Genomic DNA, 13261 nt, shown 5'->3' on the forward strand with positions numbered 1-13261 from the left:
GTACTCCTCAGCAGCAGATGATACCTGTGGTGTCTCTCCGGTAGACTCTCCCATACGGTCACCAGTGAGGCAAGAGAGACTGGTATAGTGTAAAACCTTTTATTTGGTAAAAACAATACTAAAAATCTACTTACAAAACTCTTAGGACAAGCAGGCCTTTACACCACTCCAAGGGTGTACTGTATTGGAAAACGGAGCACCAAGATGGCGCCGACGCCGGATGTGACGTCAAGCCGTCGATCGTCAAAAACTCCTCCCACTGGCGTATCTACGCGTTACGTCACTCAAACACGTGACTTCATCAGGATATGATTTCATTCAGTAAAATGCTTGCGTATAGCAATGCAATTCACTGCTATAAGCAATTACCGTATTTTTCGCTCCAGAAGATGCATCTGATCATAAGACGCACCTACGTTTTAGAGGCGGAAAACAAGAAATAAAATATTCTGAACCAATGGACTGCAGACACAGTACAGGAAATGACCAGAGACTGCAGACATACTACAGGAGATGACCAGAGACTGCGGATGTACTACAGGAGATGACCAGAGACTGCGGACACAGTACAGGAGATGACCAGAGACTGTGAACATTGTACAGGAGATGAAAAGAGACTGTGGTCATAGTACAGGAGATGACCAGAGACTGCAGACATAGTACAGGAGATGAGCAGAGACTGCAGTCATAGTACAGGAGATGACCAGAGACTGTGGACACAGTACAGGAGATGAGCAGAGACTGCAGTCATAGTACAAGAGATGACCAGAGACTGTGGACACAGTACAGGAGATGACCAGAGACTGCGGACACAGTACAGGAGATGACCAGAGACTGCGGACACAGTACAGGAGATGACCAGAGACTGCGGACACAGTATAGGAGATGACCAGAGACTGCGGACACAGTACAGGAGATGACCAGAGACTGTGAACATTGTACAGGAGATGACCAGAGACTGTGGTCATAGTACAGGAGATGACCAGAGACTGCAGACATAGTACAGGAGATGATCAGAGACTGCGGTCATAGTACAGGAGATGACCAGAGACTGCGGTCACAGTACAGGAGATGACCAGAGACTGTGGACACAGTACAGGAGATGTCCAGAGACTGCGGACACAGTACAGGAGATGACCAGAGACTGCGGACACAGTACAGGAGATGACCAGAGACTGCGGACACAGTACAGGAGATGACCAGAGACTGCGGACACAGTACAGGAGATGACCAGAGACTGCGGACAGTATAGGGGATGACCAAGAGACTGCGGACAGTATAGGGGATGACCAAGAGACTGCGGACAGTACAGGGGATGACCAAGAGACTGCGGACAGTACAGGGGATGACCAGAGATTGCGGACAGTACAGAAGATGACCAGAGACTGCGGACAGTACAGGGGATGAACAGAGATTGCGGACAGTACAGGAGATGACCAGAGACTGCGGACAGTACAGGGGATGACCAAGAGACTGCGAACAGTACAGGGGATGACCAGAGATTGTGGACAGTACAGGGGTGGACAGTACAGCTGATAGCCGGGTACCCACTGCGCATGTGCGAGAAGCGCTGCGATTTGTGATTGGTCCGGCGTCTTCTGGGACCTGTCATGTGTCCCAGAAGACGCCGTACCATTCACAAAGTGCAGCGCTTCTCGTGCAGGCGCACTGGGCACCCAGCTGTCACAGCCGAGAGCCCACACTAAAAAAGTACAGGAAGACTGTACAGCGCTGCACCGAGGAACAGGTAAGATTCTACTGCAGAGAAGAGACGAGCGGCCGGCCGGCCTGGTATTCTGATACGCGGCAGTGGTGGGAATACCGGACTGGCTGCTCCATATTTGCTCCATAAGACGCACTGACATTTTCCCCCCTTTTTTGGGGGGAAAAAAGTGCATCTTATGGAGCGAAAAATACGGTACAATGTGTAAAAAAAAATCTTATTCACTTCCCCAGAGTAGTATAATGTTATTATGGTAACATTGCATTGCTCTGGTCACAGTTTAACCACATCCTGACCGCCCTATAGCAGAAATACTGCTACAGGGAGGCAGGGGTGCACAAAATCACATATATGTCATTTAGTATTTCTGGGCAGGGTTTCCCTACCCATGCCGCCATTCGCAGCCATGGCTGTCAATCATTTGGTCCCAGCCACTGATTCACCACCGGCGCTTGGTGATTACAAAGCATCTCCGACGGGGAGGAGGACCGCTTTGTTTACTAACACTCCTCCTCTCTGTTGGCTTGGGCAAACTGCTGTGGATGGCTGTGCACAGCAAAACATGTGCTAGTCACCCCCATACTTAAAAAGGCCTCACTGGACCCCACCAATCTTAGCAACCTAAGACCCATCTCCTTACTCCCTTTTGCCTCCAAACTCCTTGAACCGACTGAGCTGCCACCTTATTGAGAATAACCTTCTTGATCCCCTTCAGTCTGGATTTCGCCCACAACACTCCACAGAAACTGCTCCCCTAAAACTTACAAACGACTTACTAACCGCTAAAACCAATGGTCACTATTCTGTACATTTACACTTGGACCTCTCCACTGCCTTTGACACAGTTGACCACCCCTCAAAAAACTCTATTTACTTGGTCTCCGTAACTGTACTCTCCGTTGGTTTGAATCTTACCTATCTCACCGCACCTTCAGTGTCACTTTCAACTCTACTTCCTCCTCTCCTACTCCTCTTACTGTCGGGGTCCCCCAAGGTTCTGTCCTTGGACCTCTCCTATTATCGATCTACACTTCTTCCTTGGGTCAGCTGAAGCTTCCCATGGTTTCCAATATCATTTCTATGCTGATGACACACAAATCTATCTCTCTGCTCCTCAGCTCACCCCATTAGTTTCCTCACGTATCACCGATTTACTAACAGACATATCAGACTGGATGTCACACCACTTCCTAAAACTCACTATATCCAAAACTGAGCTCATGATATTTCCTCCCCCACGTGCCTCTTCCCCTGATTTCTCGGTCAGGATCAATAGCACCACTATCAACCCATCCCTGCATGTCAGGGTACTAGGGGTACTATTCTTTCAGGCCCACATCCAATCCCTGTCCAAATCATGCAACTTTGGGGGGTGAAACGCGTTGACGCACTTCCGGTTGCCTGGTCCGTCGTCTGACGTCATTTCCGGTGAGTGGAGCGCACGCCGAGCGGTGCGTTCCAAGGGGCCATTTTAGCCTAGTAGATGAGTCTGTAGCTAAGGTCTGCCATCCTGCTGCACACTAGACTGTGGGGTCTCTTATAAGAAGTCGGTGTACCTGAAAAGTGGATCATTTTGGAAGAAAATCATTGTTGTTTTGAATAAAAGGCGGGCTATATCCCGCAAAAGAATGTGAGTGGTCTGGAGAGATTATTTGGAGGAGAGATTACTACGGTATCACGCTATGGTCTTTTCTTTTTCCTGATTTTCTTTGGGGGATTCGGTGAGAGGAGTAAGTAGAAGAGGTACCCAAATATGAGGAAACAGCATTTGGAGGTCTCACAAAAGTAAAGGGGGTCCAGGAGCCCTTAATATTCCTGAAAGGCGTGTGACTTACTAATATCTGGTGAGTGCGGTTAATGTTGATTTCTGCACTGGTGGATGGTGAAGGGATCAGTAACACGGAAGAATCCAATGATAATTATAAATTGATTTATTTTGTCACGGGACTGTTATATATATATTTTTTTTGGGACTTTTTCAATTTTTTTATCACTTGATTTTTTTGTCACTGGACTTATGAATTTAATTTTATTTTAATTTAATGTTTTTATTTTTATATTAATTTATTTATATATAATTTATTATATATATCTTTATTAGCAAAAAAATGATTTTTCAAGTTGAGTAATGCAATTGAATATGTGGGTTTGCGCTGGTTTTCATTGTTAAAAGTTTTTTGGTCTTTGTACCTGTGCACAGCAGCATCTCACGGGGATTTGTGTGTTAAATAGGAGAGTCCTGGGCGCTGAGGTTTTGTTTTCTTTATATATTTGTTTCATATTGATTTGTTAAGTTACTAATTTTGTTTCATTGCATTCGTAACAAAATTTGTTTCGTTTGTTTTCGACAGGATTTGAAGTTTTCCAATGGATTAGAAGTATTTGAATTGCAGTTGAACCAAAAATATTGAATCGATCCAAATTCATTGTAAAGAACAGCTGGTTCTATTATATTTGAAATTCAAATTTTGGGAGACAGATATAGTCTTTCTATTCTACTCTATTCTATTTTTCTTTTCTATTCTAGTCTGTTTTATTCTATTCTTTTCAAAATTTGAACTTTGGAAGATGGCTATATTCTATTTTATTCTAATCTATTCTATTTTTTTATATTCTATTCTTTAATTCTATTCTTTCAGCGCTGTTGCACTTTGAATGACAATTGCACGGTCTTGCGACACTGTACCCATATGAAATTGTTAGCATTTTTTTCAAACAAATAGAGCTTTCTTTTGGTGGTATTTAATCGCCACTGGGTTTCTTATTTTTTGCACTATAAACAAAAATAGCAAAAAATTTTGAAAAAAAAGTTTTTCTTGTTTCTATTATAAAATTTAGCAAACAGTTAAATTTTCTCCTTCACTAATGTGTGTTGATGAGGCTGCACTGATGGGCACTGATAGGCAGCACTGATGGGCAATGATAGGCTGCACTGATGAGGAGGCATTGATATGCAGCACTGATGGCCACCACTGATGGGCTCTACTGCTGGGCACTTTTGGGGCTGCACTGATAATCAGTGCCGATTATCGGTGCAGATGTCTTCTGTGACACTTGCCCGCAGTATTTTTCCTTGCTATGGCACTGTGTGAGGAAAGTGCTGCCGATAACCGGCAACTGTATTTACTTTGTGATCAGCTGTGTCATTGGACACAGTTGATCACGTAGTAAAATGCCGCTGTGATTGGCCTTATACCTTGTCATTTGATCAGCTGTGATCGTAGGACATAGAGATCAGAGACACCGCTGGGGGCATGCCGCTGGGGGCACATTGGGGGGGGGGGGGTGCATTCTCCGAGGACATCATATGACACCCTCCCAGAACTGGACAACTGCGCTGTAGCCACCATTCAGCTCTAGCGTGGTTGTAAAGAGGTTAAGCAATGAAAAATGAGTGCCCCTTTAAAAATTGTATTTTGAATTTTTCTTTTTCACTGATTCATGTCCCTCAGGGTAGTACCCATACCCTTTTATGGCCAATAACTTGAATATAAGCCTTCAAAATGGGCACTTTTGAATTTACATGTTCGAGTCCCATAGACTTGCATTATATTCGAAGTTCGCAGTTGAACTTTTGGTAGGTTCGAATGTTTGACTGCGAACCAAACAAGGGGGTGTTCCACCCACTAGTCCTGGTGCTACGAGGCCTCCAAAATTACGATAGGAAATTAGATGCATAATTTATGCTCCTTGAAAGCCCAAAGGTGCTCCTTGGATTTTGGACCTCTCTATGCCCATACACTGTGAAAAAGTCTCACACATGTGGCACCCTCTATTCAGGAGTAGCAGAATGTATTTGTGGGCATAATTATAAGTATGCCCATGCTGTGCGTGAGACATAACTTGTTAAAAATGACAATGTTGTGAAATAAAATATATATATATTTTCAAAATTTTCCAAAAAAAGTGTGACAAAAATTTACAACTTCAAAAAATTCCCCATGCCTCTTACTAATACCTTGGACTGTCAAATTTCTAACATGGGGTCATTTGGGGGGTATTTGTACTGTCCTGGCATTTTAGGGTCTCAGGAAATGAGCTGGCCGTCAGTACATACAGTATGAGTATATGTTCATATACTATATCCCATAGTTTGCAGACTCTACGCTGACAGCTCGAGAGGAGAGCCGGTAATCGGCATCTGTGGAAGGGACATGTATACTGATCATCAGGGCACTGATGATCAGTGTGCCCTGATGATCAGTGTAGCCCCAGCAGTGCCACCTGTCAGTGTCCATCAGTGCTTTATGTCCGTGCTCATCAGTGCCTCGTGCCAGTGCCCATCAGTGCCAAATATCAGTGCCTACCAGTGCACATCAATGCCACATATCAGTGCCCATCTGAGCTGCCTTTCAGTGTCACCCATCAGTGCCAGTCAGTGCCACCTATCAGTGCCAGTCAGTGCTGCCTAACAGTGCTGTCTATCAGTGCCATGTATCAGTGCTGCCATTCAGTGCCCATCAGTGATGCCTGTCAATGCCCATCCGTGCCGCCTACCAGTGTCCATCAGTGCAGCCTCATTAGCGCACATCAGTGAAGGAGAAAAATCACTTATTTACAAAATCTTATAACAAAAACTAAGAAAAACATTTTTTTTTTTCTAAATTTTCAGTGGTTTTTGGTTTATAAAAAAATAAAAATCCCAGAGGTGATTAAATACCACCAAAAGGAAGCTCTATCCGTCACAAAAAAAAAAAGATAAAAATTTCATATGGGTACAATGTTGCATGACCACGCAATTGGCAAAGTGCAACAGCGCTGAAAGCTGGAAATTGGCCTGGGCAGGAAGGGAGTATAATGGCCTGTAGGAAAGTGGTTAAAGGAGAAACCAATACGCAGCTTCTGCGGACTCCACCAGGGCTCTGCCTCGCACGACACTCGGACATGAAGCTCCTAAAAAGTCGTTCTGCTTTACTATGACCAGTTATCACATCAGCCGCTTTCCACGTGACATGTGCGGCTCTTCCGTATGTCTCCATGGAGAGCATAGACGTCCATCACTGCCCGCTCCACTCCTACTCAGCTCTATGGAGACGGCCAAGCTACCCTCAGCAGGGCCCGCCCCTCCAATTGATGTCACCAGCCAGAGCCCCCCCACTGGGGGCGGAGTCAACCGTCACTTGTGTGTTTTATTTATGGACAGTGCAGGGACTCTCCGCCCAGTTTATCACTGGTGGGCGGGGTATGGTGAAGTCACTGGGCGCCATGCTTGACAGGGTATGCCCAGATAGCTCGCTGGTTGGTGGAGCCGCGTTAGCCACGCCTGCTTAGTAATCTCCAGTCCTTCCTATGGCCCAGGGCTTGTTGTCACCCCGAAACAACATGGCGGCTCTTCCGGAGGCGGTCGGAGGGTAGGGGTGGGTCAGACTGTGGAGCTACCGGAGGCCGCGGGGATACGGGGCCGGGCAGGGTCCGGGCTGACATCCGTGCCGAGGATAGCCCTCCTCCCTAGGATTATAATGCTGCGCTGATAGGACATTACACCGGCAGGAGACAACCATGATCCCAAAGGTGAGGGGGCTGGGCGAGGAAATCAGGGCTGTCAGGATCATCTGTACCCCGGATGTGTGACTGCAGGGGGCAGCACTGGGGGGAGTGTATGGAAGACAGCACTGTGTATGGAGGGGAGCACTGAGTATGGAGGGGAGAGGGGAGCACTGAGTATGGAGGGGAGAGGAGAGCACTGAGTATGGAGGGGAGAGGAGAGCACTGAGTATGGAGGGGAGAGGAGAGCACTGAGTATGGAGGGGAGAGGAGAGCACTGAGTATGGAGGGGAGAGGGGAGCACTGAGTATGGAGGGGAGAGGGGAGCACTGAGTATGGAGGGGAGAGGGGAGCACTGAGTATGGAGGGGAGAGGAGAGCACTGGGTATGGAGGGGAGAGGAGAGCACTGAGTATGGAGGGGAGAGGAGAGCACTGAGTATGGAGGGGAGAGGGGAGCACTGAGTATGGAGGGGAGAGGGGAGCACTGAGTATGGAGGGGAGAGGGGAGCACTGAGTATGGAGGGGAGAGGGGAGCACTGGGTATGGAGGGGAGAGGGGAGCACTGGGTATGGAGGGGAGAGGGGAGCACTGGGTATGGAGGGGAGAGGGGAGCACTGGGTATGGAGGGGAGGGGAGAGCACTGGGTATGGAGGGGAGGGGAGAGCACTGTGTATGGAGGGGAGGGGAGAGCACTGTGTATGGAGGGGAGAGGAGAGCACTGTGTATGGAGGGGAGAGGAGAGCACTGTGTATGGAGGGGAGAGGAGAGCACTGTGTATGGAGGGGAGAGGAGAGCACTGTGTATGGAGGGGAGAGGAGAGCACTGTGTATGGAGGGGAGAGGAGAGCACTGTGTATGGAGGGGAGAGGAGAGCACTGTGTATGGAGGGGAGAGGAGAGCACTGTGTATGGAGGGGAGAGGAGAGCACTGTGTATGGAGGGGAGAGCACTGTGTATGGAGGGGAGGGGAGAGCACTGTGTATGGAGGGGAGGGGAGAGCACTGTGTATGGAGGGGAGAGGAGAGCACTGTGTATGGAGGGGAGAGGAGAGCACTGTGTATGGAGGGGAGAGGAGAGCACTGTGTATGGAGGGGAGAGGAGAGCACTGTGTATGGAGGGGAGAGGAGAGCACTGTGTATGGAGGGGAGAGGAGAGCACTGTGTATGGAGGGGAGAGGAGAGCACTGTGTATGGAGGGGAGAGGAGAGCACTGTGTATGGAGGGGAGAGCACTGTGTATGGAGGGGAGAGCACTGTGTATGGAGGGGAGAGCACTGTGTATGGAGGGGAGAGCACTGTGTATGGAGGGGAGAGGAGAGCACTGTGTATGGAGGGGAGAGGGGAGCACTGTGTATGGAGGGGAGAGGGGAGCACTGTGTATGGAGGGGAGAGGAGAGCACTGTGTATGGAGGGGAGAGGAGAGCACTGTGTATGGAGGGGAGAGGAGAGCACTGTGTATGGAGGGGAGAGGAGAGCACTGTGTATGGAGGGGAGAGGAGAGCACTGTGTATGGAGGGGAGAGGAGAGCACTGTGTATGGAGGGGAGAGGAGAGCACTGTGTATGGAGGGGAGAGGAGAGCACTGTGTATGGAGGGGAGAGGAGAGCACTGTGTATGGAGGGGAGAGGAGAGCACTGTGTATGGAGGGGAGAGCACTGTGTATGGAGGGGAGAGCACTGTGTATGGAGGGGAGAGCACTGTGTATGGAGGGGAGAGGAGAGCACTGTGTATGGAGGGGAGAGGGGAGCACTGTGTATGGAGGGGAGAGGGGAGCACTGAGTATGGAGGGGAGAGGGGAGCAGTCTGTATGGAGGGGAGTGTGGAGGGGAGCGAGGAGGGGAGAGGGGAGCGCTGTGTGTGGACGGGAGCGCTGTGTATGGACGGGAGCGCTGTGTGTGGAGGGGAGAGCAGAGCGCTGTGTATGGAGGGGAGCACTGAGTATGAAGGGGAGAGGAGAGCGCTATGTATGGAGGGGAGAGGAGAGCGCTGAGTATGGAGGGGAGGACTGAGTATAAAGGGGAGCACTGTGTATGGAGGGGAGAGGGAGGGGAGCACTGTGTATGGAGGGGAGAGCGCTGTGGAGGGGAGCAGTATGGAGGGGAGAGGAGAGCGCTGTGTGTGGAGGGGAGAGGAGAGCGCTGTGTGTGGAGGGGAGAGGAGAGCGCTGTGTGTGGAGGGGAGAGGGAAGCACTGAGTATGGAGGGGAGAGGAGAGCGCTGTGTGTGCAGGGGAATGGAGAGAGCTGTGTATGGAGGGGAATGCATTGTGTAGAGTGGGGAGCACTGTGCATATTAGAGAGAAGGGAACACAATGTATGGAGAGGAGAGCATTCTGTAGAGAGGGAAGCACATTGTATGGAGAGGAGAGCATTCTGTAGAGAGGGAAGCACATTGTATGGAGGGGAGTGGGCAGGCTGTGTATATGAGAGAGTGGAGCACTGTGTATGGGGGACAGCGGGCTGTACATGTCAGAGAAGGTGGAGCACTGTGTATGGAGGGCAAAGTGAAGCACATTGTATGGAGAGAAGTGGGGAAGCTGTGTATATTAGAGGGGAGCGCAGTGTATAGGGAAGAGTATAGGCCTGTGAAGTCAGACATACTAAAGGGGAGACTGTAGCAGACAGGACAGGTTGCAGATGTTTGAGTTGGAGGGGACAGGTGACAGCAGTATAGGGACACCGAGGAGAGTGGATAGACGGCAGTGGACAGGACAGATGAGAGCTGTACAGGGGTGGAGGGGACAGGTGACCACAGTATAGGGGCACGAAGTGGACAGGACAGATGAGAGCTGTACAAGGGTGGAGGGGACAGGTGACCGCAGTATAGGGACCCAGTACTGAGCAGAAATAACAGTGGATAGGAAGGTCAGAATTAGAATCTGAGAGGTAGGAGGATGGACAGCCTGGGATCAGACAGGTGACAAGTGATACTGTACAGGACTGGGAAGGGCGGAGGGATAAGTGGCAGTAGCAGACCGGAGAACTATGCTCAGTTGGGGAGAGGGGACAGTGGCATTAGGGACACAGAGCTGAGCATAGACAACCGTGAACAGCTGACAAATGACAGCTCTACAGACCTGGGGAGAGAGATGACAGCAGCTTTAGAGACTCAGAAGTAAGAGGATTGCCAGTATTGGGGAAGACAGGTGACAGCAGCATGCCACAGACATGACAGGATAGACAGTAGTGGACTGGACGGGTAACACTTGTGCAGGGCTGGGGAAGAGAATAAATGACAGCAGCTTTGGAGACACAGAAGTAAGAGGATAGAACGTAGTGGAGTGGACTGGTGACGAGTGACAGCTGTACACAGCTGGGGATAGGTGACAGTAGTAGGTTGGACGGACATATGGAACACACTGAACTAAGAGGGTAGACACCAATGGACAAGACAGGTGACAACTATATAGGGCTGTGGGGTAGGTGAGGGCACACAGGTGACAGCAGCATGCCACACACACACAACTAAGAGAATAGACAACAATGGAGGAGACAGGGGACACCTGTACAGGACTGAAGGGATAGGAGACAGCAGTACTAGAGACACAGAAGTAACAGGATATCAGAATCAGAGCAGACATGTGACAAGTGGCAGTATATTGGGTTGAAGTGATGGAAGGTGAGGCATATAGTCAGTAGTAGAGCAGACGGGTAACAACCTGGAGGGAGTGGAAGGTGACGGCAGAACTAGAGACACAGGTAAGAGGAGGATAGATAGCAGTAGAAAGGTAATTAAGTGACAGCTGTACAGGGATGGAGGGAGAGGTGATGGCAGCATTAGAAACACAGACGTAAGGGGATAGACAGAGGTAGAGAAGACAGGTGACAAGTGACAGCAGTGTAGGATCTTACATCAGCTGACTACATTACAAGTACAAGGAGCCAAGATAAGAAGATTGTTGAAGAAAGACAGCACTAAGTATAGACGTGATGTAGGTGACTCCACTCTTGGGTACATGGAGGAGGTAACAGGAGTAAAGGCATCTAGACCAGCATTTGGACACAGGATGGAGAGTCTACTGTAGACCACAATCAGCCCAAAAGTATGAGACTTGAGGTGCAGGTGACAAGCCATATAAAATGGGACGATCACAGCAGGATTGGAGCTGCAGGTGCTTCTGTTCAATATGGAGCAGCAGATGATTGATATGAAGTGACCTCAGATTAGGGATGAAGGGGTCGGAACAAGAAATGATGGAGACTCCGATTTAAAGGAGATGGAGAGCAGGCTGGGCATGTGACACATGATAGCATTACTGTGGCTTACTAGAATTACGCTGACACAGATTGTACTAAAAGATGGATGGAGACCGGCAACTGGGCAGGTGATGATGTACTTATGGGTCTGGAGGAGCAAGTTTTGGGGACACACAAAAGGGGTCATTTCTCTTAGGACAGATGACTTCTGACAGCAGAAAGGGGCACACAGTATTTACAGGAGGGAAACCTACATTAAGGACTCATTTACACTTGCTTTGACTTTAACACACTTTAAAGCATTTACTGCTTCAATGTGCTTTTTTGATGTATTTTTGATGCTTCATTGATGGCATTTTCCAAGCTTCATTAAAGCTTCAAAAAAAGCCTGTGTGTGTGTTGATCTTCGATTTGTTTTAAAGGGGCCCAGTAGAACCCCAGCACAGTAGTACCTCCACTCAGCAGATCCCCAGCTTATTAGTACCTGCATTCATTAGATCCCCTTCTCAGTAGAACCCCTGGACCTGCTAATGCCCCACTCAGTAGTACCCCCAGCTCTCGCTGATTCCACACTCAATAGTAAACCCCAGCTCTACTTCTCTCCCCCCCACACCCCACTCAATAGTAAACCCCAGCTCTGCTGATCCCCCCTCCAACCCCCCACTCAATAGTAAACCCCAGCTTTGGTGATCTCCCCCCTCCCCCACTCAATAGTAAACCCCAGCTCTGCTGATTTGCGCCCCCCCCCCCTACTCAATAGTAAATTCCAGCTCTGCTGACCCCCCTACTCTATGGTGAACCCCAGTTCTGCTGATCCCCCACTCAGTAGTAACTCCCAGGTCTGCTAGTCCTCTGGCTTGGTGATCCTCCTCTCTCCCTAGTCCCTGATCCCCTCCCGCTATATTGCTCCCATGCTGCACACCACTTGTGACATTGTTAGTTTTTACTGCGCCAGTCCCCCAGCTCTGCTGATCCTTGCAGTTCAGTTCTCTGTCTCTACGGACCCCTCTCACATTCTGCAATAGTGTCCCCATGTTGCACACCATGCGTGCCATCTGCTAGTTGCTCCGCTCCAGCCTGGACCCTGCTCACCTTCCTGCTGCTCCATGCTGCACATCAGATGTGACGTCTGCACCGGACACCCCCAGAATATATGTACACATGAGCTGGAAGTGACTGCTGATGATGTCTTTCTAGTTTGCTGGTTGGTTTTTCAGTGCATCCTGGGATATCCCAAACTTGTAATTCCTCCAAAACACAGCGAAGATAAGCTGAATAAAAGCCTCTCAAGAGTTGCAGGTGCTATTAGTGAGCGTTGACATAGACTTCTTTCTAGGCTTTGGAGATGCTTTTAAGCACCAAGAAAGGGATTTGCTTCAAAAATTATAGCCAATGTAAAACGCAATGTGGGAACAGGACTGTAAGCCTACCATTTTATTTAGTGACAGGTGCTTTGATTGGCTTTCAGAGTGCTTTAAAAAAGCATGTCCAATGCTACATTTTTAAGCAAGTGTAAATGAGCCCTGAAGATCACAGATAATGGCATCATGAGGATGAGGAGGTTTGATAGTGGGTGATTGGACAGATAACATGGAAGCAACATATTGCATTCTAATAGATAGTAGCACTACCAAGATGACAGGTCTTAGCCATGTGGGCATTGTGAAGAGTATCAAACCTGGGACAATGCAGATGTAAGGAAGAGTATTACTTAAGATGAATTTCTTTATTTTAAAGTTGCTTGTACACATTAAATCATTTAATGGCTAATCTGTTAAAATATGCAGCATTTTGTTGAAAAACTGCAATTACCATTTCATCCCCTAAACCCAAATGTTCTCCTCCCCTCTTCAGTCTGTTTTC

The 13261-nt window shown here is 48.6% G+C and overlaps 1 protein-coding gene across 1 annotated transcript in view; it reads left to right on the forward strand.

Annotated features, from left to right (window-relative positions):
- The first annotated feature begins 7024 nt into the window (after window positions 1-7024).
- SNX13 (sorting nexin 13) overlaps window positions 7025-13261 on the forward strand; it is a 169084-nt gene continuing 162847 nt past the window's right edge. The window contains exon 1 of the mRNA XM_089673177.1: window positions 7025-7234. Coding sequence (XP_089529303.1) covers window positions 7223-7234 — 12 coding nt within the window. The 5' untranslated portion in view covers window positions 7025-7222. The remainder of the gene's footprint in view (window positions 7235-13261) is intronic.

Source organism: Staurois parvus, unplaced genomic scaffold (genome assembly GCF_062004578.1).
Source record: "Staurois parvus isolate SC_StPar_1 unplaced genomic scaffold, SC_StPar_1.0 ptg000136l, whole genome shotgun sequence".
Taxonomy (NCBI): Eukaryota; Metazoa; Chordata; class Amphibia; order Anura; family Ranidae; genus Staurois; species Staurois parvus.